Raw genomic sequence first — 27186 nt, forward strand, 5'->3', positions numbered from 1 at the left:
TAATTAACATCAATTTTCCCCAGGGTTAAATGATCATATGTAATGAATAAGATTCTGAGTAAAGGTCTCTGTTGCTTTAAATATGGACGTTTGCCTAATTGAGGTTAATTAATCATAGTATAAGTATTGGGGACTTATCCTTTGTATTTTATTACTGATGAAGGCTTGGTTGCCGAAACCAGTCTGATTTTTCATGGTGTGGCCACAATAAAAGAAAATATATACTCTCTGTGGGTGCTGGCTTTGCTTTTTTAGAGTGCTTGGCAATTTGCTATACCCCCATGGGAAATTTATTTGTGGTTCCTGGATGCTTTTTTTATTGTGTGGAAAAAAATCTGGGCATGAACTGCAAACATATATCACTTATATGAATGAATCTACTACTTGATTTACTTCACAATGGAGTTACAACAATATAGCTTATCTGGATGTAGAAATCTCTAAAGACAAGATAAATCAGAAGTTGGTCAGCAATATTTACCAAAAGCCCACTTACTCTAACAGCTTCCTACATTATGACAGTTGTCACCCTGAGCATCAGAAGATGGAGATAATAAAAGGGCAATTAGTCTGACTTACCAGGATGGTTACTGATTATGAGACTTTTAAAATAGAAGCCGGCAAACTTACTGATATGTTAATTTCTAGAGGCTACCCCCTCAATATAATACAGGGCATATACACTGAAGTTGAACAAAAAAGAACTATTGGTCAATATGTTCCTTTCCTTTCTAGTAATAATGATGAGAGGGTGGGTTTTACATCTCCTGGTATTAATAATCGTGATGATTTTACCCATGCCTTTGTTACGGGTCTATATCAGCATTTCAAAAATTTAATAGTTCGAATCACAAAATATCGAACTGAAATGATTGAACTATTACATTTTCAAATGCCAATATAAAAAAAAAAGAAACCTAAAGGGTGTAGGTAGGGGGGCAAGCCCCCCTGCACCCCCACACCCACCGCTACTTAAATATACCAACTCCGAGACCACACCACATTGTAGTAAATGGAAATCTCCCCTTACGGAGATTTCCATTTACCCGTTCCATGTTCTGCACTTTCGGCATTCTCGCATCGACAATATCACATTTGATATTGTCAGTGTTCGAGATGCTGATAGGAACCCTTTGTTACCACCTATACCATTGATTGTTCCCATATTTGTAGCATTTTGAGAAAGAACTGGAACAACTTTTTCTGCTTTGATGGCTACTTGGATACTTTAGGAACTAAACCCAGGATTGTGTATAAGAAAGGGAGATCCTTTAAGAATTTTTTGGAATCAAATAAAGGTGTCCAAATGGTTTCCACTAGCAGGAAACATGAGACATACAAATGTGGTTTGTGTAGACAATATCCTTTTATTAAGATACAGGATGTAATTGTTGTCAACAAGGTGCAAGTTCACATTAAGTTTTTTTGCAACTACAATTCTGTGGGAATTATTTATTTGGCTCAATGTTCCCAGTGCCCTCGTTTTTATGTTGGGAAGACCCAAAGAAAATTTAGAGACAGCATGTGTTAGATCACCCTGGGCACAATTTTGGTTTCACCGGATTGGACATAGTTACAAAAAATATGAGAGGGGGCCCCTGGAATGATCTCATTGAGTTAAGGGAGCTCAAGTGGCAGATTAGGCTAAATGCCTACAATTACCCTGGTCTAAATGAAAATGTGTCCATTTCCACTGTTTTAAAACTACATTCTTACTCTAGATAATATATGTGATTTTTATTCTTGATTTTTTTTAATATGTTATTATTTTTATATTATGATTTGCTTGCAAAATTATGTAAGTCATTTGTTGATTGCTCATGTTGGTCGTGTGTTTGTGTTTTGGAGGGATATTTAAATAGTGGGTTTTTATTAGTAATTGTTTCTGGCGAAGTCTGTGATACATTCAGATGAAAGCACTAAAATAATAAATTTTGAGTCTTCTAACTGCTGCAGTGGTTTCTTCTTTGTTGGTACTTCAGTGTTTTACCCTTTGTCTGTCCACTGTGCCAAGAAATCTGCAAAGCACATGACTCCAGTGACTGCTAACAGCAGGCTTTAAGGCATTGACAACTCTGCATATTTGACTGATTGTCTTATATTTTCAGACACTTTTTCCAGTCATTAGGATTCCTTGACAAGGATCATGAAACGTCTGCTCAGTCTGGGGTTTGAATTAAATTTACAGAAATCATCTCTAATCCCTTCCAAATCTCTAAGGTTTTTCTTTGTTGTCTTCTAGATTCATCATAGGAAGGCCTTTCTTCCACTGGACAAAGTAGAGCAGTGCAAGGAAATCTTCCTGGACTCTCCAGACAATCTTAGGCTTCAGCCATGGAATTTCTTTGGATTTGAGGTTTCATGGTTTCTATGACTCTCATGATTTCCCTAGCAAAAACTCACATAAGAAAAATGTCAATAGTACATCAGATCAGTCTGGACTCAGCATCATCATCCCTTAGCTTCTCATATTCCAGTTCTATTGATTTTCAGAAGGTGTTAAATAGGTGACTAGACCAATTATCTCTCAAGCCAAGTCTCCCCTTCTCCCTGTAGTTTTCCTCTCAGTCTGTCAGAACACATGCTTCAGTCTTTGCTTGGGGAACAAAGGATGAAAGTGCAAAGTCTGTGGAACTCAAAGGACAGACAGAAGCACATAAATGTGAAAAAGATATTGGCAGTTACCAATACTTTAAAATCCTTAAATCATCTTTGGTCCCCAGTATCTCTGCACGTTATCAGTGACAATACCACAATGATACGGTACACAAAGAAACAAACAGTGGGCTACCAGATCCTATCCCCTTTGCAGACTTGTTATGATTGCCTTTGAGGTAGCAACTCAGCTCAGTCTTATTTTTTAGGCTGTGTGCATTCCCTCAGAGCAAAATCTAGTAGTAGATAAGCGTAGCAGTGCCAGGACTGACTCTCATGAATGGAAACATCATTAAGCTCTAAATTCCCTGAATTGAATTTGTAGCCCCAGCCTGGTCAAACAGTCATAATGGAAAAACAGAGTCAGCACTTGAAAGCACATTGGCACTACAGCAAGAGACATTTCAAAAGACTGGTCAGAAAAGCAATTATTGACACAAATTTTACAAGTGTTGCAAATGCTGTGGGCAGTCTCTCTTAAAATAGAAACAGCAGTGTCAGTGCTACAACAAGTTGCATAATTGCCTTTGATGCAGTGGGCTGTGAGTTCTATTCCCACACTTGGCATATCCATTGTTGGCATTGTAGTCCTGCATTATGGGGATGCTGCACTCCTGAGTGTATAAACCTTCATATGAGATGTTAAATTGAGATCCTATCTGCTTGGGTTGTTGGTAACTCAGGTGTATGTTAGGGATTCTATGGTACCTATCTAAAAGAGCAGGGGCTCTTTTTTACAACTTCAGATTCCATACAAAGTAGTTAAGAAACCCCTCTACATACATCTTAAAACTTATACATAAAATCACTTTTAAAGAAATAAATAAATAAATATTAAAAAACTATTTAACCTACTTAAACAACAAAATTTAGATGCTCCATTTTGTTATAAGCTAAAAACACTTTTATTTTTTCTTTGATTTCCTTTTCATTCCAACTTTTGTTAAACAGAATTTCTTTCATTCTAGTCTGCCCTATCTGATAAACACATGCAGTCCACATTCAGAATTTACACCCATTCCCATCCATCCATCACACTTTGCTAACTGCTCTCATAATTTTTAACCGTTTTACATTCTAAAATAACACATTCCATACATTCTAATTCCTTACATGCTAAACATTTTCTGTATTCCATTGCTTCATATTTCATTTTTTCTTTTGCTGACTTTTTGTTTATTATTTGTCACAAAAACCTTGCACTTCTTCACATTCTTTAAATCCTTTTATTCTTTCTTTAATGGCTTCCTTTATTTTTATCAAAATTTTCTCATGGCTATACATAAAACCTTTTCAGGTACTTACGTATTATTGCAACCACTTTTCTGAAAAGGCAGAAATGGTTGTGTTTATGCGAAAACTGTTTTCTGAGTTTCTTAACCTTGAAATGGTTGTTTAAGCAAGTAAGCAGAAGTCGCTGACAGTGACAATAAGGCATCAAGAGGAGCAAGTTGCAACGGTCAATTTTCGCGCTCCTAGGAGAGCGTGATGCATGTCTTACGTGAACTGAACATTGCTAAAGTGCATCAGGATTCAGCCATTCCTGATCACAACCTCAGCACAGAGAAATCATTGAGGAATATTCCATGGAACTGTTACTGCACTCATGCCAAATAGATGCACCTGTCCCCAGTACTAAGTAATAGGACAGTGATCCCTTACGGACTGCTGTCTTTCTCACAAGCGGGAGTCCTGGTCCACAGGTGGTAACTGTTCTCCCGCTTCACAGAGATACCTCTGTTAATCACAGCCCCGTACATTGCTTGCCAGAAGTGCTGTAAATGAGGAATGACTCACACATACTCCTTTCAAATTCCACAATCACAGATGCTACTATGTACAGCTGAAGGGCTTTGAAAGGGTCTGGTTGTCTGGTGACTTGTAATGTTAAGGACGACTGTGAAGCCCACTGGTATGTTTAGGTGGGGAGTGGACCCTCAACGGGAAGAGGATTTCTCATGGTATTCCTCTTCCTATGTGAAGACCGTTGCCACATGGTAGAATAGAAGACTTTACCGTCCCGTTGTTAGGTGACCAGGAATCCTTTCTGAGAAACACAACCATTTCTGCAGTTCAGAAATGTGATTGCGATAATACGTAAGTACCCATGTTCATAATATTTTCATACCACCTCTCCCTTTTATCTTCTAAATTTTTGATGCACATTTTCTACAGCATTGTTGTCTTCCTCAAGTCTTTACCTCATGTGTACAGATACATTGTTTTTTTTTCTGCCACACTGTTTTTATACGCTTCTATGCTTGAGCCAGAGACAGTCTGGGCACATAGAAAGCGCTTAATGATTTGAAAGATGGCCAATGGTCATATCCTAGGGAAAGATGTAACCCATATAGCTTAGGCTATTGCAACAGTGGTCTGTTAGAACATACACTGTTAAATTAAGTTTACTTATACAACTGTTGTTTCCTCTCATCTCTTCGATATGCTGCATGGATAAATGCAGAGGTCACTAGATCAATAGAACAGAGGCTTACAACTTTATTTTTTTAAAGTAAAATTGTTTCCTCTGAAACAGGAATCAGTCAAACAGCAAAACCAATCAGAAATAGTCACAGCAAATATGGAAAGATCAAGATTGCAACTGCTCTTTCCTCTTGCAGGAAATCTCAACACAGACCAGATAAGCAGGTCACAGAGATCCCTTTAGCCACTGCAGTCCAAACCCATGTAAAGGATGGCATGACTGTTATAACTCTCCTACCTTCTCTTGTTGGTGTTATATAGGTAAGCTGAGTGATAATCAGAATGCCTTACAAGTCCTGGTTAGCTGGTCCTAACCAAGAATTCTTAGAGTTTTAAGCAAAGGTTCTTAGTTTGAGTCAATTGGCAATCAATTGTTTTGCATTATTTGGCTGCAAAATATAACTATTATCTGAAAGATGGGAGGAACTCTGAATTATCATTTTATGTTTACTGTTTTATTTTAAGGTTTTAAGGAAAACAGAAAAGGACAAAGTTTTATCTGTGAGAGGACTCAGCTTGAACTGCTCTTTGACTATTTCAGATGTTTTGCCACCCTTCCCACCTTCTCCTTGTTATACGTTCACACCGAGTTTTTTTCACTTGCCCACATTTCATATAAATAAGACTTTAGAAACTATTCACAGACATCTCATTTGCTCGTACTAGTGAGTACTACAAGATCATGTTGGAAAGGTCCTCCCCTTAGAATGATAAAATTAGGTTGCTTCCCTTTACTGTCTTTCCACCCACTAGAGGTATACTGCAATACCTACATTGTTAACCCCCCTTTTTCAGTGTACTTTTAAAAAGTACAATATGTGGGATGCAAATGCCAATCACTGAAGTCTGTGAAGAGTTCTTGTCAAAACCCAGCTTAGGATTGGCACTGCTATTTTGCGTCTGGTGGAAAAAGATGCAGAAGGACACTGATTTCTATCTAGCCTTCCTAGAGACTACTGGTTGTTGAATAGACTGGAAACTTCTCCTCAGGAGCCACATTTGGGTTAGTGTTACTGTTTTGCTCCTGCTGAGTGAAGGAGCAGAGGGACATTGATTTCTAGCCATCTCTGACTGGGAAATGTTTTTGGAACTTCCCCATTATTCTGGTTGGTATTTTGGTGGGAACCTCTACATTTTAAATTTTCGACTACTGCATTGCTCATGGCTCTATTGTACTGATTGACTGAAAGCTACTGCCAGGTACATTTTTCAGGAGAAGACTTCAAGAAGCTTACAGATTTATGCAGCTTCTTGGTGAGACTACTGTTCAATGGAAAAATGTAACATACTTCTTAGCTTGGGAATAGTGCTACTGTTTTGCTCCTGGTAACAGAATGAGCAGGGGGCATTGGTAACTAGCCATCTCTGATTGAGCAGTGTGTGGAAGAATTTCTTGATTGATCTGGTTTCCATTTTTGTTGGAAGCATTTTAGTTTAAGTTTTAGACATTTTTGCAGCTTTACTGTGCTGAGCTGCTAAGTGTGCTACCAAGAAAAAACTACAACAAGCCTACTGGCCACTGCATCATCTGGGATAGGACAACTGATCACTGGACAACATGTTACGTGTTTCTCAAGAGCTAGTTTGGGATTAATATTACTGCTTTGCTCCAGGTCAGTAAAAGAGCAAAGGGGCATTGATTCCTAGCTGAGCATAACTGCGTTGACACCAACACTAGTATTAGCCAGTAAGTAGCCATGAGGCAAATCACTACTGTTTCTCATTCTTGGCAACAATTGTTTAATTTATCCAGTAAAACCTCCAATAAAGTACTACTGTTCCTATCATCATGGACTCACAGTTTTCTCGTGCCTCTTACCTTGCCTGTCTGCCAGCTGTAGGAGTTTTTAGGCATGTAGTGACTCCCTTATTTTTACTGACAGTTCATTACTTTTGTGTCATTCATATTCCAGATGTAAGAGATAAAAATACTTAGTTTGGTGGTTTGTCTCTCAACAACACTCAGTGTCAGAAAGCAGCATCATAACAACCTGACAGCATATGCTGAAATGGTTGCAAAATTTCAGTGGAAGACTTCCAGGCCATCACAGCAAATCTCAGCTATGCAAGGAGTCACAGCTACCTCTATCCATACCTATTCCCACACACATTTCTATTACAAAATCACCAAAAGTGCAAGTATGCACCTCTCAATTATGAGAGTCAGAGAGTCATAATGTTCTTATTGCTGTTAACTCTAGAGCTGGCCACACCAACACTGCATCTACCAGTCTGAACAAGAAGAGGGTGTTATAAGGTGGCACTATGGTGCTATGATTAGGAATGTTACAAGGCCATCAGGCCCTTTTGCTGTCCTAAATATGACTATAACTTTGTGCCACCCCATGTAAGAGTAAAACATAGGCACTTCACCTTGGAGGCAGAACTGGGTCATGGTTAAATGGGGCTCTAGGTGGGGTAATGGACTAAGGATCCCCCAGCCATACCAATATCCCATTACTTGGCTGTCTCACTACAATTGCCATAAAACACCATTTAAACATGTCAGTGTGCATACTGTTTTCTTGTGGACTTATATACTGATCACACAGATTTGAACTTAGTTTAAAACTTATTTCAAAATCTGCAGCAAAAACACACTGGCAGCCATTTGCTAAACCAAACAAAAAATTATTGCATTGAAAACAGACAGCATGAACAACAATAAACTACTCTTCCCTTGACACTCAACTGCATTAAAATGCATCTGGCAACATATTAAACAACAAGAGAAATGATGGGATTCTTAGTCAAACTGCACACAGTGAAGCACTAATTAATAGCTATGCGATAGGTGCTGGAATTCAAAAGACAAACATGTAATGCATTTTCTAACAGGCTGGGACAGCCCACTTAATGCATGTCCCTTTTCAGGAACATCCTATGAGCACTGTCAAGTGAACAGACTTGCATCACACAGAAGGCAAATGAAGGCTGAGGGAATCAAACCCTGCACTGCAGTAAACAAAACAAGGCAACCAAGGATTATACCCAAAGGATATGGATCACATCATGAGGCACCTGCTTACTACAATCAGTTCCTTCCTTTATATCATGTCTACCCTGGGATACTGGAGCCAAGTATTCATATACAGACACAGATGTTATCAGTTACAGTACCTTGTATGACTCTGCAGAAATCAGATGTTTGCTTGCAATTAAAGGAATGAGAAAATGCATAAGACATGACTTAGAAATGTATTTCAGTTCACTGCTGTGAGAACTACATAGTGCACCTTGGCAAAATAAGGAGCAGGTTTTAAATATTAATCTTACATGCTTAGAAACTGGTAGCAAAGCACATACACACACACACACACGCGCACGCATACACGCACATACACATAAACCATTTGCAGCCACTTGTATGACTGCACCCCAGACATCTGCTTGAGATCAAGTGGATGAATACATTCACAAATTATGGCCAAGAAATGTACCACATCTTGGTGCTGTCAAAATCATGCAGTGTACACTATTGCAATTCCCCTCTGCCCTCTCAACGTCTTAGCTCAAGAATCAGAAATAAAGACAAAATCAGGAACACATTTAAAATATTGCTCTTATATACTTAGAAATTTGCTAGAATAACAAGCTTTAGACAGATGCTGGAATATCAAGCTTTAGATAAGTAAACATTTTCTGACCTCACAGAAGTAAAAGGAAAATGTTAGCTCTTATTTGGGACTCAAACCCCAGAACTCCCACATACATTGCTAGTGTTACTGCCACTGGACCAGCAAGACTCTCTGGACAGATTTTATTTGGATTTTCCCCTTAAGATCTTTTTCCTTTAAGCTTGGACCCCCCCCCCCACCACACACGCACACACACACACACACACACACACACACACACACACACACACACACACACCCAGCATGGTTGGAAGAATTGGGTTCGAGTACCAAATGAGAGCTAATATTTTCCTTTTACTTCTGTGATTTTAGCAAAGCCTGCGTAGAAGGCTTCTTTGCAAGTGTGTGTGCATGTGTGTGTGCATGTGCACGTGTTTGCTTTTGTGTGTGTGTGTGTGTGTGTGTGTGTGTGTGTGTGTGTGTGTGTGTGTGTGTGTGTGTGTGTGGGTGTGTGTGGGTGTGTGTGTGTGTAGGTTTGTAATTTCATTTTTCTGAAGGACACGTTTTCTGAAGACTACAACTAAAACTCAGATACTGGTCATTATTTAGTGACTGCAATCCACAACAAGTTGCCAGAAAGCCAGAAATTTTACAAGGAACAGACCAGAATATCCCTCAACTTTTTTATTCTAGAATTCTGGACAAAGCCAAAAAATAATAGTGGGTCAAAATCCCCAAAAGGCACAAATTTAAAATATTCTATTTTATGCATGTGTTAACCATGTATTTGCTCTGTATGACCTGGGAGCGCTGTCTGGCTAAATGACTTGCTCAGAGTGACACAGCAGGCAAAAGAAGGTAAAGGATTCAAACCCAGTACTTCTGACTACATGCTTCAGTTTGTTAACATCTCAGATCCGTAAGTGCCAGACAACTCTAACTCGCTTAGGAACATTTAACAGACACAAAAAAACACACACATAGACAAACAGACACACACACACACACACACACACACACACACACACACACACACACACACACACACACACCTACTCTGGGATCAGTCCACCACATTGTGTACCATTGGCATTCTTGTGATTCAGCTTCAGTACATTTACGCTGTGAACAGTCCAATTCAAACCTCATTAGCATAGCTCACATTAGCATAGCACAGTTAGCTGTTTCAGATGTCCATACTGTTCAGACTTTCCCCTGACAATCCTCATAGCTCAGCATTAGTGCTGTTCAAACTGTCAATTATCTAGCATATTCTCTGGCTATTAAACTCCTGCATTTACTGGCTGGCTGGCAATCTGGGTTTATATTAGTTGTTCACAAACTGAATAAACGAAAAACCAGGACTAGCTGTTTCAGGCACAACAAACACACACTTTAATATGTTAGCGCTTTCGGAAAATACAATGACTTTTCTTCCTCAGACAACAGCATGTACTTGCAAGCTTCAATAAATAGCAAGTCTCAATAAGTAAATTAAACAATCAAATAATTAAGAACAATCAAATAATTCCTTAAAGGTAAACCAGTTAAAATAGTTACAATTCATAAGCTTAAGAATTGAATACTACCCAGAAAGCGGAACATTATAAAAAGGCACAAACTATTTATACTATAATAAAACTAAAAAGTGCCAAGGACACCAACACTTACAAGATTGTTAAATAACAGGGAACAAGTACATCAAAATATAAAAGATAATGTTTTTAACTTAATCTAAACCTTTTTAAAAAATAGGTGGACAAAGATTAGACTAAATATAATCAAAGCCACCACAAGCACATTTTTAATCTACCTTTTCAAGGCCAACTTTTTAAGACAACATTTAATAGACACGGTCTCATTGAGACCAGGCATTAAATAAGATGCAGTCAAAACCTGCCATCTTAATTCTTCGATTTCAAGATTAATCTGCCAAGGCCCACCTCTATCATCCTTAATAGTTTGGGTGAGAACTGAAAACTTAAAGGAGTGGCCATGGTGATCATTAACGTGCCTAGCTAGGGCATTCGTAAGGTCACGTTTAGTGATTGCATAATATTGCTCATATATGCGTTGCTTAAGCTTTTGCTCGGTTTTACCGATGTAAAAGGCATTGCAATCCTGGCATAGAGCACAATAAATGACTCCCATAGAGTCACAAGAAAGGTGACCTTGAATTTTAAACTGAACCCCCCTAATGTTGACCTGATAGGCTAGGTTCAAATGTTTACATTGGTGACAACACCCACATCCTACCATTCCTTTGGGCCTAAAACTCTTGCTTTTATTAGTGTATTGGAGTAAAGATTTCAAGTTCAACCCTTGTCTAAAAGTGATAGTGAGTTGATTACCTAGAGCCTTGGCTAAAAGGTGGTCTTCCATTAGTAAAGCCCAATTTTTCGCCAAGGTAGCCCTAATAAAGGAATGGTCAAGATTATAAGTGCAAAAGAACCTAATAACATTTTTATTTTTATTTATATTTCCTAAGTCCTCCGATGGGGTAACTAGCTCCTCCAATTCAGGCCCTTCCGACCCTAAGGCTAGCAATAAGGGTCTATAAAAGCCGTTTTGCCGTTTATTGATAACCTCCATCTCTAAGGAATGCACAAGTGACGGGGGGTATCCCCTCTTTATAAACATTCCTTCCAACAATTTACATTCTTCCAAGAAGTCAGCTTCCTCAGAAACCATCCTAGCAGCTCTAACGAGCTGGCCCTTAACGACCCCCCTCTTTTGGTGGTAAGGGTGACAACTTGAAAAGTGGAGAAAGGCATTGGAGTAGGTGGGTTTCCTGAAGATGTAACTTTTAAACTTTTTGTTGACATAGTCCTTTTGGATACATATGTAAAGGAAGCTAATGGAATCCAACCCTATGTTGTAAGTAAACTCCAAAAAGTCAGTTAAACTAGAAATGGACGTGATAAAATCCGCAATAGCATCCTGTGGTCCTTTCCAAAGGAAAAACATGTCGTCCTGGTACCTAGTGTACCAGGCGACATTTTGCTTGAAAAGCGGGTCTTCAAATAACTTTGTGGTCTCCCATTGAGCCATAATACAGTTGGCAAAACTGCCACCACAGGGGGAGCCCATTGCTACCCCTGATTTCTGAACAAAAAGGTCTCCCTCAAAAATCATAAAGTTATTAGTCAGAACCAATTCAAGTAGGGTTTCAACTACGTAGATGGTGTTATCGTTAACATTCCTAACGTACAGGAAATCCCTAACCCACTCCAAGCCTAAATTATGAGGGATCACTGTATAGAGGTCCCTCACATCGACAGTCAGAAAGATGTAATCATCTCTAAACAGAAAACTACTGAAAGCCCTTAGGAAACCCCAGGAATCTTTACAGATTTGACCTTCTTTTTCGATAAGGGGCTTTAAAATACTGTCGATATACTTGGCACATCCATACGTGATAGACCCTTGCCCATCCACAATTGGTCTAAAAGGGGGGTCGGAAAGGCGTTTATGGATCTTAGGAATCCCAAAGAAAGAGGCTAATCTAGGGGCTGGCATGGAAAGAAATGCAAATAAGTCGACATCAATAGCAGCTTCTATGAACAAGTCATCCAAGACCTGTTTAATTTTAGCATATGCAATATTCAATTCATTACGGCTAATCTTTTGATAGGCCGGATTTTCTAAATGTAATAACATAGATGCAATGTAGATGTCATGATCCATACAAACTAACCCACCCCTTTTATCTGGCTTCATCATTCTTATTTTACAATCCCTTAGAAGCCTGATAAAGTCCCGTTCATTATCCTTTATATTAAACCCTCCTTTCTTCGTTCTGCACCCTTCTTGACAGAAGGTGTGGAAATCCAATTCACAAATTTTTTCATATGCTGAAAGAACTGGGTGCAAGGGTGGGTTATAGGTGCTAGAAACCCGTAGAACCTCCTGGACTAATGAATTTACTCCCAAGAGAGAGTTAAGATTAAGTTTTCGAACAAACATTTTAAGGTCTATGATTGTATTGACCAAATTCAGGCCAGAGTCCGGGACAAAGGTTAGTCCCAAAGAAAAAAACTCAATCATCTCCTTTGGAAACACAAAGTCAGTGTAATTATACAAAACGAAGTCACCGGTTTCATTAACCTGAACAGTTGGGTTCAAATAATTCTGTTGAGCTACCTCCTCCTCTGGTTCTTCCGTTTCCGAGAACGCCCCTGCTGGTTCGTGCTTCTCGGTTGATTGACCCGATGGGTCTCCTGACCCCGAAAAACCTGTTGGACCATACCAGGGGTAGCATTACCCTCTTGCTGGTCAGGGGTGGCATTAGAGCCATTATTGTGACCACGAGTAGCATTAGGGCTATTATTATGACCACCCATACCATTGTTCAGCTGGTGGTTATTAAGATTGCTCCTTATTCTTTCACTCCGCCTTAGCCCTTGATCCTGACCCTGGAAGTTGTTGTTTTCTCTTCCAGATTCTCCCCCATCAGAGTCTTCATCGATATTATGAAATGTTCTATTTTGATTAACAAGATTCACAAATGGGGGAGGGGGGTAGGCAGTCTTGGAGTTAAACTGTTGAACATCCCTGGTAATTTTCTTTTTCTTCCCCGCTGCTAATTTGCAAATGGTAGCATCAATGCTATTAAAAATTCTAAGGTATTCAAATTTATACCGGGGGAAATCGCAATTGCTAAGAATGACATGTTCCATAACCTCCAATTCTTTAGTACAATTAGTGACTTGGGTTTTATGTTCCTTAATTAACAGTCTCATAAACTCAAAAGCCTGTGCATTAAATAGGTTGATCAATTCAATATGAAAGTCGGACTGGTTAACAAGCCCAACAGGGTATCTCCATTGTCTCAGGCCCTTAGGCACAATCTGTTTATTTAAACACTCCTCAAGGTACGAAATCTCTAGCTGTAGTTTCCTACAGCGGAACAATAAATAGTCAAAAGAGTTTATAGTACCTGTCAAGGAAGTGTCCTGGTCTCTTTGAGGGGACCGTGTTCCTGCCCCGTTGTCATCACAAAAGAAATCGTAGTTGTTTAAAAACCTTCCCAAGTTAGGAGCTAATCCACCAATGCCCTCAGTTGGGAGCCCTGCAGCACTCTCGTCAAGTGGTCTAGGCAGCAAACCTACGCCGCTAGGGCTGCTGTTTTGCCCACCAGCAGCTCTCTGTGTTTGCCTAGGTACTGGGCGTGTGTCGCTTTGACTGCGACCTCGTACATCAGAATTAGATTCCAAATTGTTCCTGGAAAAGCTGTCATTGACGTTGAGGCAAAGCAATGTTCGTTGTTGCTGGAGCTCCGTTTTGAACTAGAGCAGCATTAGTGTTGGTTCCGAATCTGGCAGAACCTGCCAGATTTTCCACTTTCTGAGTCAATGTATCAACTCGTCCCATAAGGACTTGCAGCAATGTAGTAAGATGGCGTTCGCCTCACCGGAAATGTTATCAGCTGCTTCAAAAGTAGAAAATAGTGAGCCCTGAGAGACAGCCTCGTCCTGATTGGCCATAGTGACTCCACAAACAAAAAGGCACGATGCAAACAAACTGAATAAACGAAAAACCAGGACTAGCTGTTTCAGGCACAACAAACACACACTTTAATATGTTAGCGCTTTCGGAAAATTCAATGACTTTCCTTCCTTATTAGTTGTTCAAATCTTTAGTTAATCGAATAACAAAACATCGATCACTAATAAACTAACACACAAAACCATGAATGACAGTTTTCACTCACGGAAACAAGTTGTTTGGCCGTTGAGCAGTTTGCCCTTTCTTCAATGTGGAGCGATCTTGGAGTTGGTATATTTAGTTAGGGGGGGGGGGCAAAGCCCCCCACTTCATTTGTGTTATTTATTTATTTTTTTTGGGCAACGGCATTGTTTCCCTGAGTGGAAACTGCCATTTCTTTTTGTGTGTGCGATTATTAGTGATCAATGTTTAGTTATTCACTTAATTAAACGTTTGATCATCTGATATAGATGCGGCAATCCTGCTATTAAACACCCATGTTTACTGTCTTGCTTTTCCAACATTTTCTGGCAATTAAACGTCCATGTTTACTCTACCTTGAGACAATGAGAGAAGACTTCCTTCCGTTTTTGCTCAGCAAAGCAAGCAGCAGCTAATTAAGTGTAATCAGGAGAAATGTGGCACTTTTTTTTCTTTTGTCAACATTTATGGTGTCACCTAGCCCACACCAGGCCCTAGACAACTGCCTAGGTCAAGTAGTGCTGGATCTAACCCTGCCTGGAGTAGATACAGAGAGATGTATTGAGGTCTTCTCCCACGTTACCAAGGAAGGAAGGAAGTTTACTAGTGCTGAGAAGTATTTTAGCCTCACTAAGGATGATGTCTAATTTCAAAGATAAAATTATTAGATTTAACAATTGGTTAGTTAGCTGGTATTGTTCCAGGGGGGATCCAGCATGTGTTTTTCCTGAGAATTAATGGTTTAACAAATTTTATTGCTTTACTAGGGATGGGTTGTAGCTCTTATCTCATGGCTTTCACATACTGGCTAAAGCCTTTACTTTCTCCATAATTTTTCTAGGAAACCTTCAAGTCATGAACATACCCACTTAGCAAAAGCAAGTGCTAATTCAGACAATATCAAGGTAGCAGTACTTAATGCTAGAAGCATGAGCAGCAAAATGTCTGAGCCGGAGACCTTCTTGTACCTCAAAAACATGTACTTGTTCAGGTTTGGACATTTGGTTCCCATGCAAAGACAGTACTTTCTAATTGCCAGGGTTCTGTGTTTACCACATGCTCATATTCATTGGGAGCTGTGAGAGCATGTCCATATTTGCTAGGAAGCCTATTGTTTCACATTAAATCATGTACGATACCATACTGGAACATGCAGAAGTCCAAGTAACTCTCAATAAAACTGTCTGCCATATAATTACCAACCACAGATTTCCTTCTGTGTCCACTTCTGAGCATGATGATTATCAAAGTCAGATCAAGAAGCCCTCCATTATAACAACATGTACTTATTATGGGTAAATGTATCTACTATTATAAACTGGCATACCTATATAAATATCACAAATATGCTAAAAGATTCACTGATTTTACTAATGCTAATTTCCTTGATTATATTGCTACCTCTACAATAACACAGATGATTTACAAATCTGGACTCAATCCATTTTAAATTTGTAAAAAGTAGGCTATGCCTACTAAACCTACTTGATTTCTTTGAAAGGATGATTGTAGCCTTGCATGAGAACCTAACAGTCCCTACTGCTTACCTTGGACTCACCAAGGCCTTTGATACAATCTGACATGCTAGTATCATATATACCTTTCCCAGCTTAACATAGAGTCATCAGCGTTTTGCTTGTCCAACAGAACCAACATTGTTAAAATAGGGGGTATTTCCTCTAGCCAGACCAATGTCATCAGTGGAGTTCCATAGGGCTCTATGCAGGGTCCCTTGATCTTTGGCATCTACTTCTCAGAAATGAAGGCAGATGTCAAGGGACTGTAGATATCTAAGTTTACAGATGACTGCAAACTGGGAGCAATTGTCAATTCACCATGCGGCACTCGGGTAGTCTGGTAACTGGACAAGTCCAACACCTGGTTTGTTAATAATAGGCTCATCTTAAATGCTAAAAAATGCAGCATAGTTACCTTCAAAAAGGATCCAAGTACCTCCTCTTACCATATTTGTGATATCCCTCGCAACACAGATATTGGTTACTTTAGCTGTGGTTACCTATAATGATAATGATAATGACATTTTATCACTGGTTTGGTTATCGTCAGGAAGAGCTTCTGCCTTAGTCAGGTAATGTGCAGGGGTATCTTCCTTACGTTCCATTCAGTCCTGAGCCTTCTGTACACATTCTTTATATAGCATCTTGACCTACTTAAAAAAAAACAAGGTTTCTGACCAAGAAGATATCTATAAATCACAATCCAAAATACTATGAACTACTAAAATCTTATCTGTCTTCTCTATCTCATATAAAATCCTGGTGGATGTTTTTTGTTTACCTTTCTGAGCTATGAATGTCCCTACCTTTTTTATATATTCTATCATCACAAAATAAACATTCAGTCTAACCCATCTCAAAGACCTTAACCTCCACTTTAAGATTAGTACCTGTTGGTATGACAGGTCAATAATGGAGTGCATTGGCTTCCTCTGGAATAAACTCTCTATACACTTAAACAAAGTAACATCCTGTTTACATTCAAAATACAACTTGATTGGATGGGGGACCATAAATTCTTGCTGGGGTAGGCAGAAGTAAACTTCATACCAGATGTGACTATGAGACTCTCAACTAGGCTTCTCCATGGACCCTCACACATAAGCTTAGTATGTGTGTATAAAGTTATGAACCTTTGAACTTTCAATAATAAAGCTGACATTGCCAGATTGTAAGTGTAACTGTAAACAGGAATACTAGATGCATATTTGGGTGGACTTTCCTCAGATTCAGCAAAGGCGATGTCAAATTAACAAAATTGTTTCTTAATATTTAGGTGGTCCATTTTGGCACAATCAGGTGAAATGGATAATTGTACTTAATTTTTCATTGTTAAAAAGGAATAAAACTATTCTTTTTAACCTCAGTAACCAAAAACAGGCTGATGTCATCATGTTTGAATAAGTGCACACCCTGCACCATTTTCACTTAATAAACATTCGGGGACATTTTTAAGTTCTAAAGAGTATGAAACTGTAGCAGAAGACTGAAAACTACCACAGGTAAGGCAGAGGATTGTTCCTCGTTCAGGTAAATTGTTTTCTTCTTTTTATATCTTCAGTACATCTGGGTAAGAGAACTCTTTTTTTGAATATTAGTAATTAGTGGTGTGACATGTCTGTGGATTCTTGTGAAGATAGTATGTCTTTTCTGCAGCAAATGAACATGACAGACTGTTGTTAGATATGCTCTGTCTTCAACGTTGATTACATTTCATCTGTCAGAAGAGTACTTGTTTGTTTACTTAGGGGGTGGCAACAATGACAAGCCCACACAGTCCACTGCAACAACAATGGCATCCATGACAGACACAACAAAAAATGCCCTGTCAGAAACAACTACAAGAAGTGGTACGGCATCTACATCCTTCTTACCAGATCTTCCCAACCCGTGTGACCCCTTCCTGACTCTGGATGCAGTGACTAATGTTCGAGGACTGAGTCTCTTCTTCAAAGACAGGTAAAACTAACTCTTTGGTGCCTTCTTTGCTTGCATTTCCTCAGTTTTTACTCATAGCATGAACTGTTTAGTACCATTTCTGCAAAAACACATCTGTGGAATGTTGAAATAAAGTTGGAATTTACGCACAAGTGCCCTACTCCAGGTAAAACCATCATACCTAGCCAAAACAGGATAACTTCATTAATAGCAAGATTTCCAGGCTGCATTATGCTGACAAGATAATGAAAATCATAGGGTACAATGCCCCATTTGGGGCGTACCTCACAAGACACTTCCAACAGCTGGATAGACCACAAAAGCACCTCACCAAGAGGATTACTGGCCTGAGACATATGTCCTATGCAGCCCGACTGAAAAAACTCCAGCTGTACTCAGTGCCATATCGCTTACTCAGAGGTGATCTCTGCCTGACTTACAAAGCCATGTCCAACTCACTCAGAATTGATGGACATGTTCCACCTAAAGAAGTCCAAGTCACTGCAAGCCACACGCTCTAGTGAGCTAAACCTCACCACAACAATAAATAGAACATGCTGGAGGGATAGATTCCTGTCACAGAGACTCCCCATGCTTTGGAACAAAATTCCTAACTACATTAGGCAGAGCCCCTCACTAACACTCTTCAAGAGAAGCTTTGATGAGTGGATGGGTAACAGAAAATACACCCCTGGGATCACTTCATTGGCTCTGCTTGACAGAGGCTCAGTTAATTAATCAATGGGGCAGCAAAAGCCGACACACTCTGGCTAGGCTTATAAATGCTCTTGGGCAGATAGCCTTGTACCTACCTATGAACCTATAAAATAGCATGAACAAGCTAAATAACTGAGATCTTTGATGTGTGACCTACAAGTGTAAAATACAGAAAAAGTTAACAAGTAGTAAGTCACATGCGGTACAGCAGTGCAGCAGTGACACAGACTCTGGTTAATAGTTTGCATTACAATACAGTGGCAGAATATGTGGTAAAGTCTGATAGAGCCTGTGCAATTGGATAATTAACATTAAAACACTGTACAATATGCAGAAGGGCAGCATAAGGCATGCGTGCATCTCCTGCTGAAATGAAACTATATATAACCAAGTAAAGAACTAGAAACCTGAAAGAGGAAGTCTATATTACTTTGCACACAAGTGGCACTGTACTGGGCAAAACTTAAACAAGTGCTCTAAAAAGTACTCAGGAAATATACATGGAAGCAGTACTGGCTACAACAGTAGTAGGAATATCCAATTATATTACACAAGTGGGAGTTCGATTACCAAAAATGAAGCAAAGAAGTAGCACCACTTTCATGAGTTTCTGTGTTAAATATGATCTACTGTGATTTAGCTAATCTCTTTTTAAAACATTTAGAAATCACATCTTGATCAATGTTTAGCTGTTCTAGGTATTCATTATGATTTTCAATACTGATTTGAAATGTTCTGTGTTCCTTCCTTCTGATTTTAGCTTCTAGTATATGCTCTTTTTTACTTTTAAACTGACTTTCTGTGACTAGCACTGGTATTTGTGCTTATCTCCGCTGTCTGTAAAAATGTTCAATGATTTATGAGCTTGTTTCTTTAAATTTTTGACATCTTTAAGGATTTGTCAAAGAGCAGCTATGGTGCTCTGAGCTATCAGTCATTTGGAACCATATATTACACTGTCCTCTCACAACTTGTTGGATAATTACTTACAGTCCTGTACAACATTATAAATAATTACATCAACCATTTCATCCCATTATGCATTGATTTAGTAGAAAATTTTATAATAAACCCAAAGGGCAGAGTTACAAAAACAATATATTATTTAACTAAAAGAAAAGAATGTATAAAGCACTTAAACTTCACCCAAACCAGCACAGTATGGCTAAGGTCAGTTGTATGCAAAAAGAACCCACTAACACAATTAAAAGAAGGAAAGCTTCATTCAAGATAAGACACGCATCTGGACAAGTGAGTATAATAACATCTTCTACACCCCCCATCTAAAAAGTGGAGGAGAAGGAAACAAGAATTAGGCTTGCTAGAAGAACATGAGTGTGAATACCACCTTGGGTCTCCCTGGAAAAAGAGGGCACTGGCTTATTAGAAACAGAAACTTTTGGGAACGTATCTTGTGAACATGGCCTTACCACTCATTGACCCATCACAAGACATGTTCCCTGTATTCACATATATAAACAAAATTCACTTCTCTGTGGTTCGAAGTAATGAATTCTACCAGGATACTTTTGATGAGGTGGGAGGTGACTAGGCAATCCAGATAATACTCATGCAAACATGTAGACAAGTGAAGAATATATAAACTGCACATGGAAAGTAGTCGGAATAAACCCTGAGCATAAAACTGTGAGGAAGAAAGCTTAACAAGCGCTCCAGAGTGCTACCCACCTAACATTTGGAAGCCACCAGTATTAATGAAAAAAAATTACAGCCAAACTGTCATACCAGTGCAATTCTGTTTAAGTTTTCAAAACATTGATATGGATGATGTTGTGCACCCCTTTATATGACAAATGGCCAGGAATTAATTTAAACTGTACCCTTATTTATATAGTATGAAATTCCAGTTCCATGTTTAATTTTAGTTTAGTCTTAATCATTTGATATTCTTCTCAGGAAAGTGGTAACAAGTTTTGAAGAAGTAGAGCCCTGAGCCTCCATACTGCAAGAGTGTGGAAATGCTTTATACGTACCTTAGGCTTGTGATTTATGTAACCAGAGAAGGCTATTTGTTTGAAGTTAAGGGAGTATAATAGGAAACACTCCTGGCTGAGCTTTTACTGGCTATTTACTTGACACTATTGGTCAATAATGGAATCATTAAGAAGGAAAACCAAAAGATCTTCCTACCTGTCAGCTGTGGGTAAAACTAATGTGAACAGCCTGGACACAAAGTCCTATAAAGTTTATGGTTGGAGAAAGCCAACAGCTAAGTTGTTGGTATGGAAGACAGTCTAGGGAGAGAGCAATATAGGCCTCAATAGATTGAGAATGAGATGGACTTTCCTCAAAGAACTTTACATCCTGCTGTTGGGGAGCCATCACTTCTGTAGAATGCTCTAACGGACTTAGCTCTTAGGACCTTTCTCCGAGTTCCCTCTAGGCTGACAAATCTTAATTCAATAAACACCAATATATAAAGCTACAGCTCTTTGATTTTATAATTCTCCAGCAATGTTTTCCATTGTTTTAATTGCAAGGTGAGATAATTTTTGTTCTTGTAAGTACTGTTGCCTTTAACGCATGTTTTTCTTTTTTCCAAGATTGTACATGTGGGTATGAAAGGGCCATAGCGCCTGTGAAAATCAGCTGTAGTTACATTTCATTTAATTTTCCCTCTGTGACATATGTTTACTCCATATGCTACTGCGTCTAGAAACGCATGAGGCTGCTATGAGATTCATCTTTTGGCTATAAAGTTTGCAGCATTTTATTTATATATTTTTTGATTCTTTTAATTCAGTGACTGAGTTCATAAGTGTGTACTAGACTACTGACCACTGGGGCCTTTTTAAGCTTAGCCATGCATCACAAATCTCTGACAAGTTTTGGTACCATTGCTAAGTGTAAGCAACAGTTTGGAAGCTGAAACACTTGCAAGCACGGGCCTGGGAAATTAACTATTTACAGGCTGTCTGTTTGCATTAGATTCACAGTTGCCAAACCAGGGATTCATTTCCTGTTCCAGGATGGGGAGCTTGTTCCACAGAAGGTGTAGTCTCTAGAATACATACCTGTCCCTCTAGCAGGTCCTATTTATATCACAGGCAAGGCTTAAGTGCTTGAACAGGTAATTCTGTTGCTATTTATTTTCCAGATATGCAGGAGGTCCATCACCCTTTATGGATCAGTACCTACATCCTCATTAATGTGTGTCTTTAAGACTTCTGATCACTGGGGTTAAGAATGTTGTTTATAAACTGCAGTATATCTGTATTGCTCCAATTCTAAATTCCTCTCTAATTTATTCAAATCATTTTTAGAGACATCAAATCAACCTTGATCATAGTGTGATCACCATCAAACAGTGTTGGTAGAAATTTATGTGCAATATTACAGAAAGTTTTGTTCAAATATACCAAATTGAGGAGATTTTTTTCCCCTAAGTAGGGCTACCCACAATCTGAGTAAAACCTACATTTTGCAATAAGTTATAGAAAATGTTTAAACTGTATCTTGTTTTATGATTAGCTACAGTGAAATGACAGCATAAATTAAAATATTCTATAAGTACAACATTGTCCCTCTATTCCTGAACTAAGTCAGTCAATCAGAAAGACTTCAAATATCTTTATATTTGTATGGGGTCTATAAACTGCCATTAGTGCAACAAACATGTAATCCCTAGTGTTACTCTTGCTTTGCTCATAAATGTTAGCCAGATATATATATATATATATATATATATATATATATATATATATATATATATATATATATGTATTATCCTTTATTAAAATGTTACTCTTCCCTCGCTGCCTCCTTTCACCTCCCTGAAACATCTGAATTCTCAGTATCCCCTCTGTATGGGAATACAGTCATTTGCATTATACCAGATATCAGTAACAACACTACTATCTGCATTCTCTTTTTTGAAAGATGTTATGCCATAAAGCTTGATTGCCACTTTAATTTATTGCAGTGGCAGTTTGCTTCTGCTGACCTTCTCACTGTTATCACACTGCCACACTACTACCTTGTCCCAGTGTACATATGACATGCATTGTCCTTGTTTTACCTGTAATCACCTTTTCCCTGTTATCACATTGCCAACATGAAAATCTATAATGAGTGCTGACTGAACTGAAAGAAAGAATTTCCAAGTATAATTTTCCCTATAATGGGTAGGTGTATTTTATCTATTGCTAAAGGCCATGTATTGATGTCAACACGATGATGCGATATAAAAGTCCAAAAGTTCCACATGAATCATTTAGAGATGTATGCATTTGTCTGCTTGATCTTTTTATTTATTTTCCTATTAACTAATCCAGTTTGTAAAATAGCTGAAAAAACATGCAAAAATCCTAGTTTCTGCAATGAGGGACATACATAATAAAAAATAATAAAAAAGTAAAATATTAGTCAAAGAACTCTGTTTTTTAATGCCATTTTAATTTGCATGCACAATAGTGGCACTGTTGTCGTAATGTATCTGATCTTTCCTATTGTTAGTATTACTGTAGCCACTGATAAGGAACAGAGGACTCTCTACTCATGAGACAACCTACAGAAAAATGTGTCACTGCTACGTATTATCAAGTCTTCAAATACTAAGACCATTTTCCCTACCAAAGTATGTTCTGACTGGTTGATACCATTTGCAATTCCATATGTATCAGAAATAATGTGGGTTAAACACTCCTCAAATGTTTCACATGTTTCTTTGTAGCCTCTGTATTTTTGTCTCTAAAACATTTCCTTGGTTATGTATCTCCTGTTTGCAGTCATTTAATTATCCATTTTTTCCTTTTATGTGTATAGCATCTTACAGTAGAATTTTGAAATAGCAGTACTATATCTTTTCCTCATTTTCTTAAATGATTTTCCTTCAGTTAATTGTATTATAGTTTTTTTTCTTAAGAGATATCCATCCACCCTGCTTTAACTTGTGGCCATTCTCTCAATTTCTATCAGCACTCAAAGAAGATTTATGTATTGCCATATTTTTGTCTTTTGCCATATTTGAAATACATTATTGGCTGTCATTCAGAGCTCATTTCTACACTTTATCTTTGTAGATCCATTACAAATTAAATACAAGTTGAGTTTGGTTCTATTCTTGTATTTTTCAGTTTTTTTATTTAACTCTATCTGGTTGATTTCCTTTAATTACATCATGAAATTCTATAGTTGTGTTGTTGTTATCCACTGTCAAATATTTCTCACAGTAACGGAGTCTTCTGAAATGAGTTCAGATGAATACCCCATACTTCCTGTAAATTCCTTTAAATATTGCTCTTTATTTTCAAGGCTATGATTATTGTTTCCAGATCAGTTTTGAAGTAAGTTTTGTTGATAAGCCTCAGGATTTATTTGAGGTAAAATTTCATTAGGAATAAATGCAAAGGCAAAATTCAGTTTATCTCTAACCTTATCATCTTCAGGTTATCATCACAATCCTTCTATACCATCTTCTTACCTGATAAATCCCTTAACTCAGTGCTTCTCTGCACTGGTTGAATCTGTGCCATCCTTTTTACTGGTTGTTTCTTGTGGACCAATACTTCTTATAGTAGAAGTTTATTTCTAAGTAACATCCTTATAACCTGAAATTCTTAGACTAAGCACACAAGAACTAGATTTGTTAATTACATATTTTGCCTACTCAATAATATAGTTTAATACTGTCAGGCACATACTGCTTCACAAGCACAGTTTAGATTAATAACGTTATTCTCATCTAATATGTTGTGTAGGTTCAATAAATGTGTGCAATGAAAACACATTTTTGATGGCCAGCTCATTGAGGTAAAATATGTCACACCTATGAACTCCCATGTATATCACATGTCCTTTAAATCATTTAAAGCAAATGTGTTAAAATTATTCATAACTAAAGTCAGGGAATTTTAAAACAACAAAAAAAAAACACTGAATAAATTGTGTAATAAATACAACTCAGATGAACACCCTAAAATCATTTAACATATGTAATAAACCTTTGCAAAGGTAGGTGATCATTAGAACTATCATAACAACTTGTGATGGTCATTTGCATAGGCTACTACGTAAATAAAGCTGGGAAAGTGAAAGGGTCCACTAGATAACACCAGTAAGAGTTTTAAAAAGGCTAAATGGTTAAAACAGTCAGCTGTGATCACCACCCAGAGCTTGCCACAGATTTTGTTTGAAATAGCTATTAAAATATTTGTTGCTACTAGGTGGCAGCTCCCTAATTTTCCACTCTTTGGAGATGAAAACAACACTAAAAGAAGACTGCTCCTTCTAGCAGGCTGGAAAGGGAGAGGAACAGCTACATAACACCAATGACAGCATATACAGTTAAAATATTCAACTGTTAACACCCCTTCAGAACTTGCCACAAATTTACCATACAGTAGCTATTAAAGTACCTACATCTACTACCTAAAGCTTCCAAAAATTAATTAAAAATCAAAACATCACAAAAAAAATGTTGCTCACAAAAGCAAGATACTACTCAAATAAATGTTTGGAAAAGAGGGAAGAGTGCCAGACAGAGTTTTAAAGAGACTAAATAGATAACATAGTCAACTCTGAATTCCCATTCCCTCCAAACCTTGTCACAGATTTACCTTCCCAGATGTTTAGTGCTCAAGTGCAATGCATTGTGCAGAAAGCTCCACGTTGTTTTATATTTTGTAGTGGTAGCTGTGCTTTCTGTTCTCTGATTGGGTCACAAACCACAATTATAGCCAATCAGCACAGAGAGAATTGAATTACTCAGAGAATGGCTTCTGGAGATGACATTACCATTCATGGCTCTACTGCAGATTTTTGCTCTATTGCAATACTTCACAGAGCACTCTATTCTTTATTTTGTTTTTAAAAATGGAAGGAAAAAGAAGCCTAAAGCAGTTCACCATGAAGTTAAGCTTTGGAACTGATGAACAGACAGTACAGCAATAAGTGGCATTCATTAAAGGATACTTGTTTTCTGTGGTAAAATATTTAGCTTGTTTGATTGTCTGCTGCAATTTTATTTACTAGCCATAGCATCACAGCTGGCTGTGAGTTCCAATTTGGATTTGGAGCAACACTAAATCATCCCTCTTGCATTGTTCACTGCGTGTTGCTTGTTTTTTTTCTGTCTGGGACTGCTATTGCTGCTTGATTGTCTGCAAGGGACAAAAGCTGGATAGTTGGAGCCTGGTATAGTAATTGGGAAGGTGATCTACTAAAATGTGTAGACATACCCATTTTGAGATCTCCCTGTCCCTCCTAAAATATGTGACTTTTAAGGTAAATCACTGAGGATCAGGCAATGTTGGACATTTTTCTTTAGAAACTGCATGCTGACACAAAGCATGTTGTTCTGTTAGCTAAATTAATTCAGATGTGCCAGCAACTCCCATTTCCCATTTGTACATGGAGTTGGGGTGTCATAGCAACAGTGGACAAATCATCTATATCCAGTGTTCACACTCTAGTTTTATTAACTTACTAAACTATAGTTTGAAAAAAAATCACACCTGGTTTTGGGCTAATTGTCATCCAAAACATTTATCTTTGTCCTTGATTCTTGAATATAGAAATTGAAAGCTACAATCCGAAGAAGTAGTTTTGGGGCATTTTTTGGACTGTAGCATTGGTGATCACTTTTGAAATGAATAGGTATACCTCTAAATTATCCTTGATTTTGCCTCATATATTTTTGCCCTTGTCCATTATAAAAGTTTTGATTTTTATGATACATCACTGTGGATTATACTCAGTCAGTGGTGATAACTACCAGCCTCACAGGTTCTCAAATAATATGGGTAAATCAGTAAGTTGCACATTGTTAAAGTCATAAATAAAGAACATTTTCTTTATATGCCTTTGTCAGGAACAACACTTGAGGATGTGCAAACAGAATTTTTTTATTTACAGTGCTGGGAGACAATCTTCATAGCAGCTTTTAAATCAGTCTCTCCGAACAAAGAAAAACTACATCTTTTATACACTTTTCTTATCAAACCGATCATGCAAACTTTTACATTTACAATGACTGCAGAAAATAAATTTCTTTGAAAATGTTCTCATCCCTCGTGATTCTTGCCTTGGACTTCACATGAACACCTTCCTATACATGACCCACCTGCATCAAGGGGTCTTGTTTTCTGACCTTGGATGTTTCAAACTTTCTCTAGCAGCAACACACTCCTAGCCTGGAGGAGTCAGGATAATAAATTCCTTTTACAGTAGTTAATGTACCTCTAACATGCCTCTACTCCTCCAGCACTTACTTTTCCTTGTTACATATTGAAATAATGCAGTTAAAACACAGCAGTAACTTCAGCTTATGAACCTGTATTTTGCCACAGCTCTGCATACAAATTGTATTTGCTTTTTAACAGTCATATTATAGCATCATTAATGAAATTGAAATTAATATACATTTTATTAAGTTGAACTTATCCCATAACAGTTTCACCCCTTTGATACTATTAGTGTCATACCATACACGTAATTATATTTTTTATTTTTTTAACTTAATAAAATAACCTTCAGCATCATAATAATCATTATCATTTGTTAAAACAGAACTGTTATTTATTGGTATGTGCGGCGGCATTTTATGTGCAGGTGAGGTTAAACATCTTGTAATTACAGCCCTTAGAATA

At 37.9% G+C, this 27186-nt stretch overlaps 1 protein-coding gene across 1 annotated transcript in view; it reads left to right on the plus strand.

Annotated features, from left to right (window-relative positions):
• Window positions 1-27186, plus strand: part of LOC122802773 (stromelysin-1-like) — a 220913-nt gene that overhangs the window by 143473 nt on the left and 50254 nt on the right. Inside the window, exon 6 of the mRNA XM_044072559.1 lies at window positions 17671-17881. Within this exon, the coding sequence (XP_043928494.1) occupies window positions 17671-17881 (211 nt within the window). The remainder of the gene's footprint in view (window positions 1-17670; window positions 17882-27186) is intronic.

Source organism: Protopterus annectens, chromosome 5.part0, assembly GCF_019279795.1.
Source record: "Protopterus annectens isolate FY-2018-M chromosome 5.part0, PAN1.0, whole genome shotgun sequence".
NCBI lineage: Eukaryota > Metazoa > Chordata > Ceratodontiformes > Protopteridae > Protopterus > Protopterus annectens.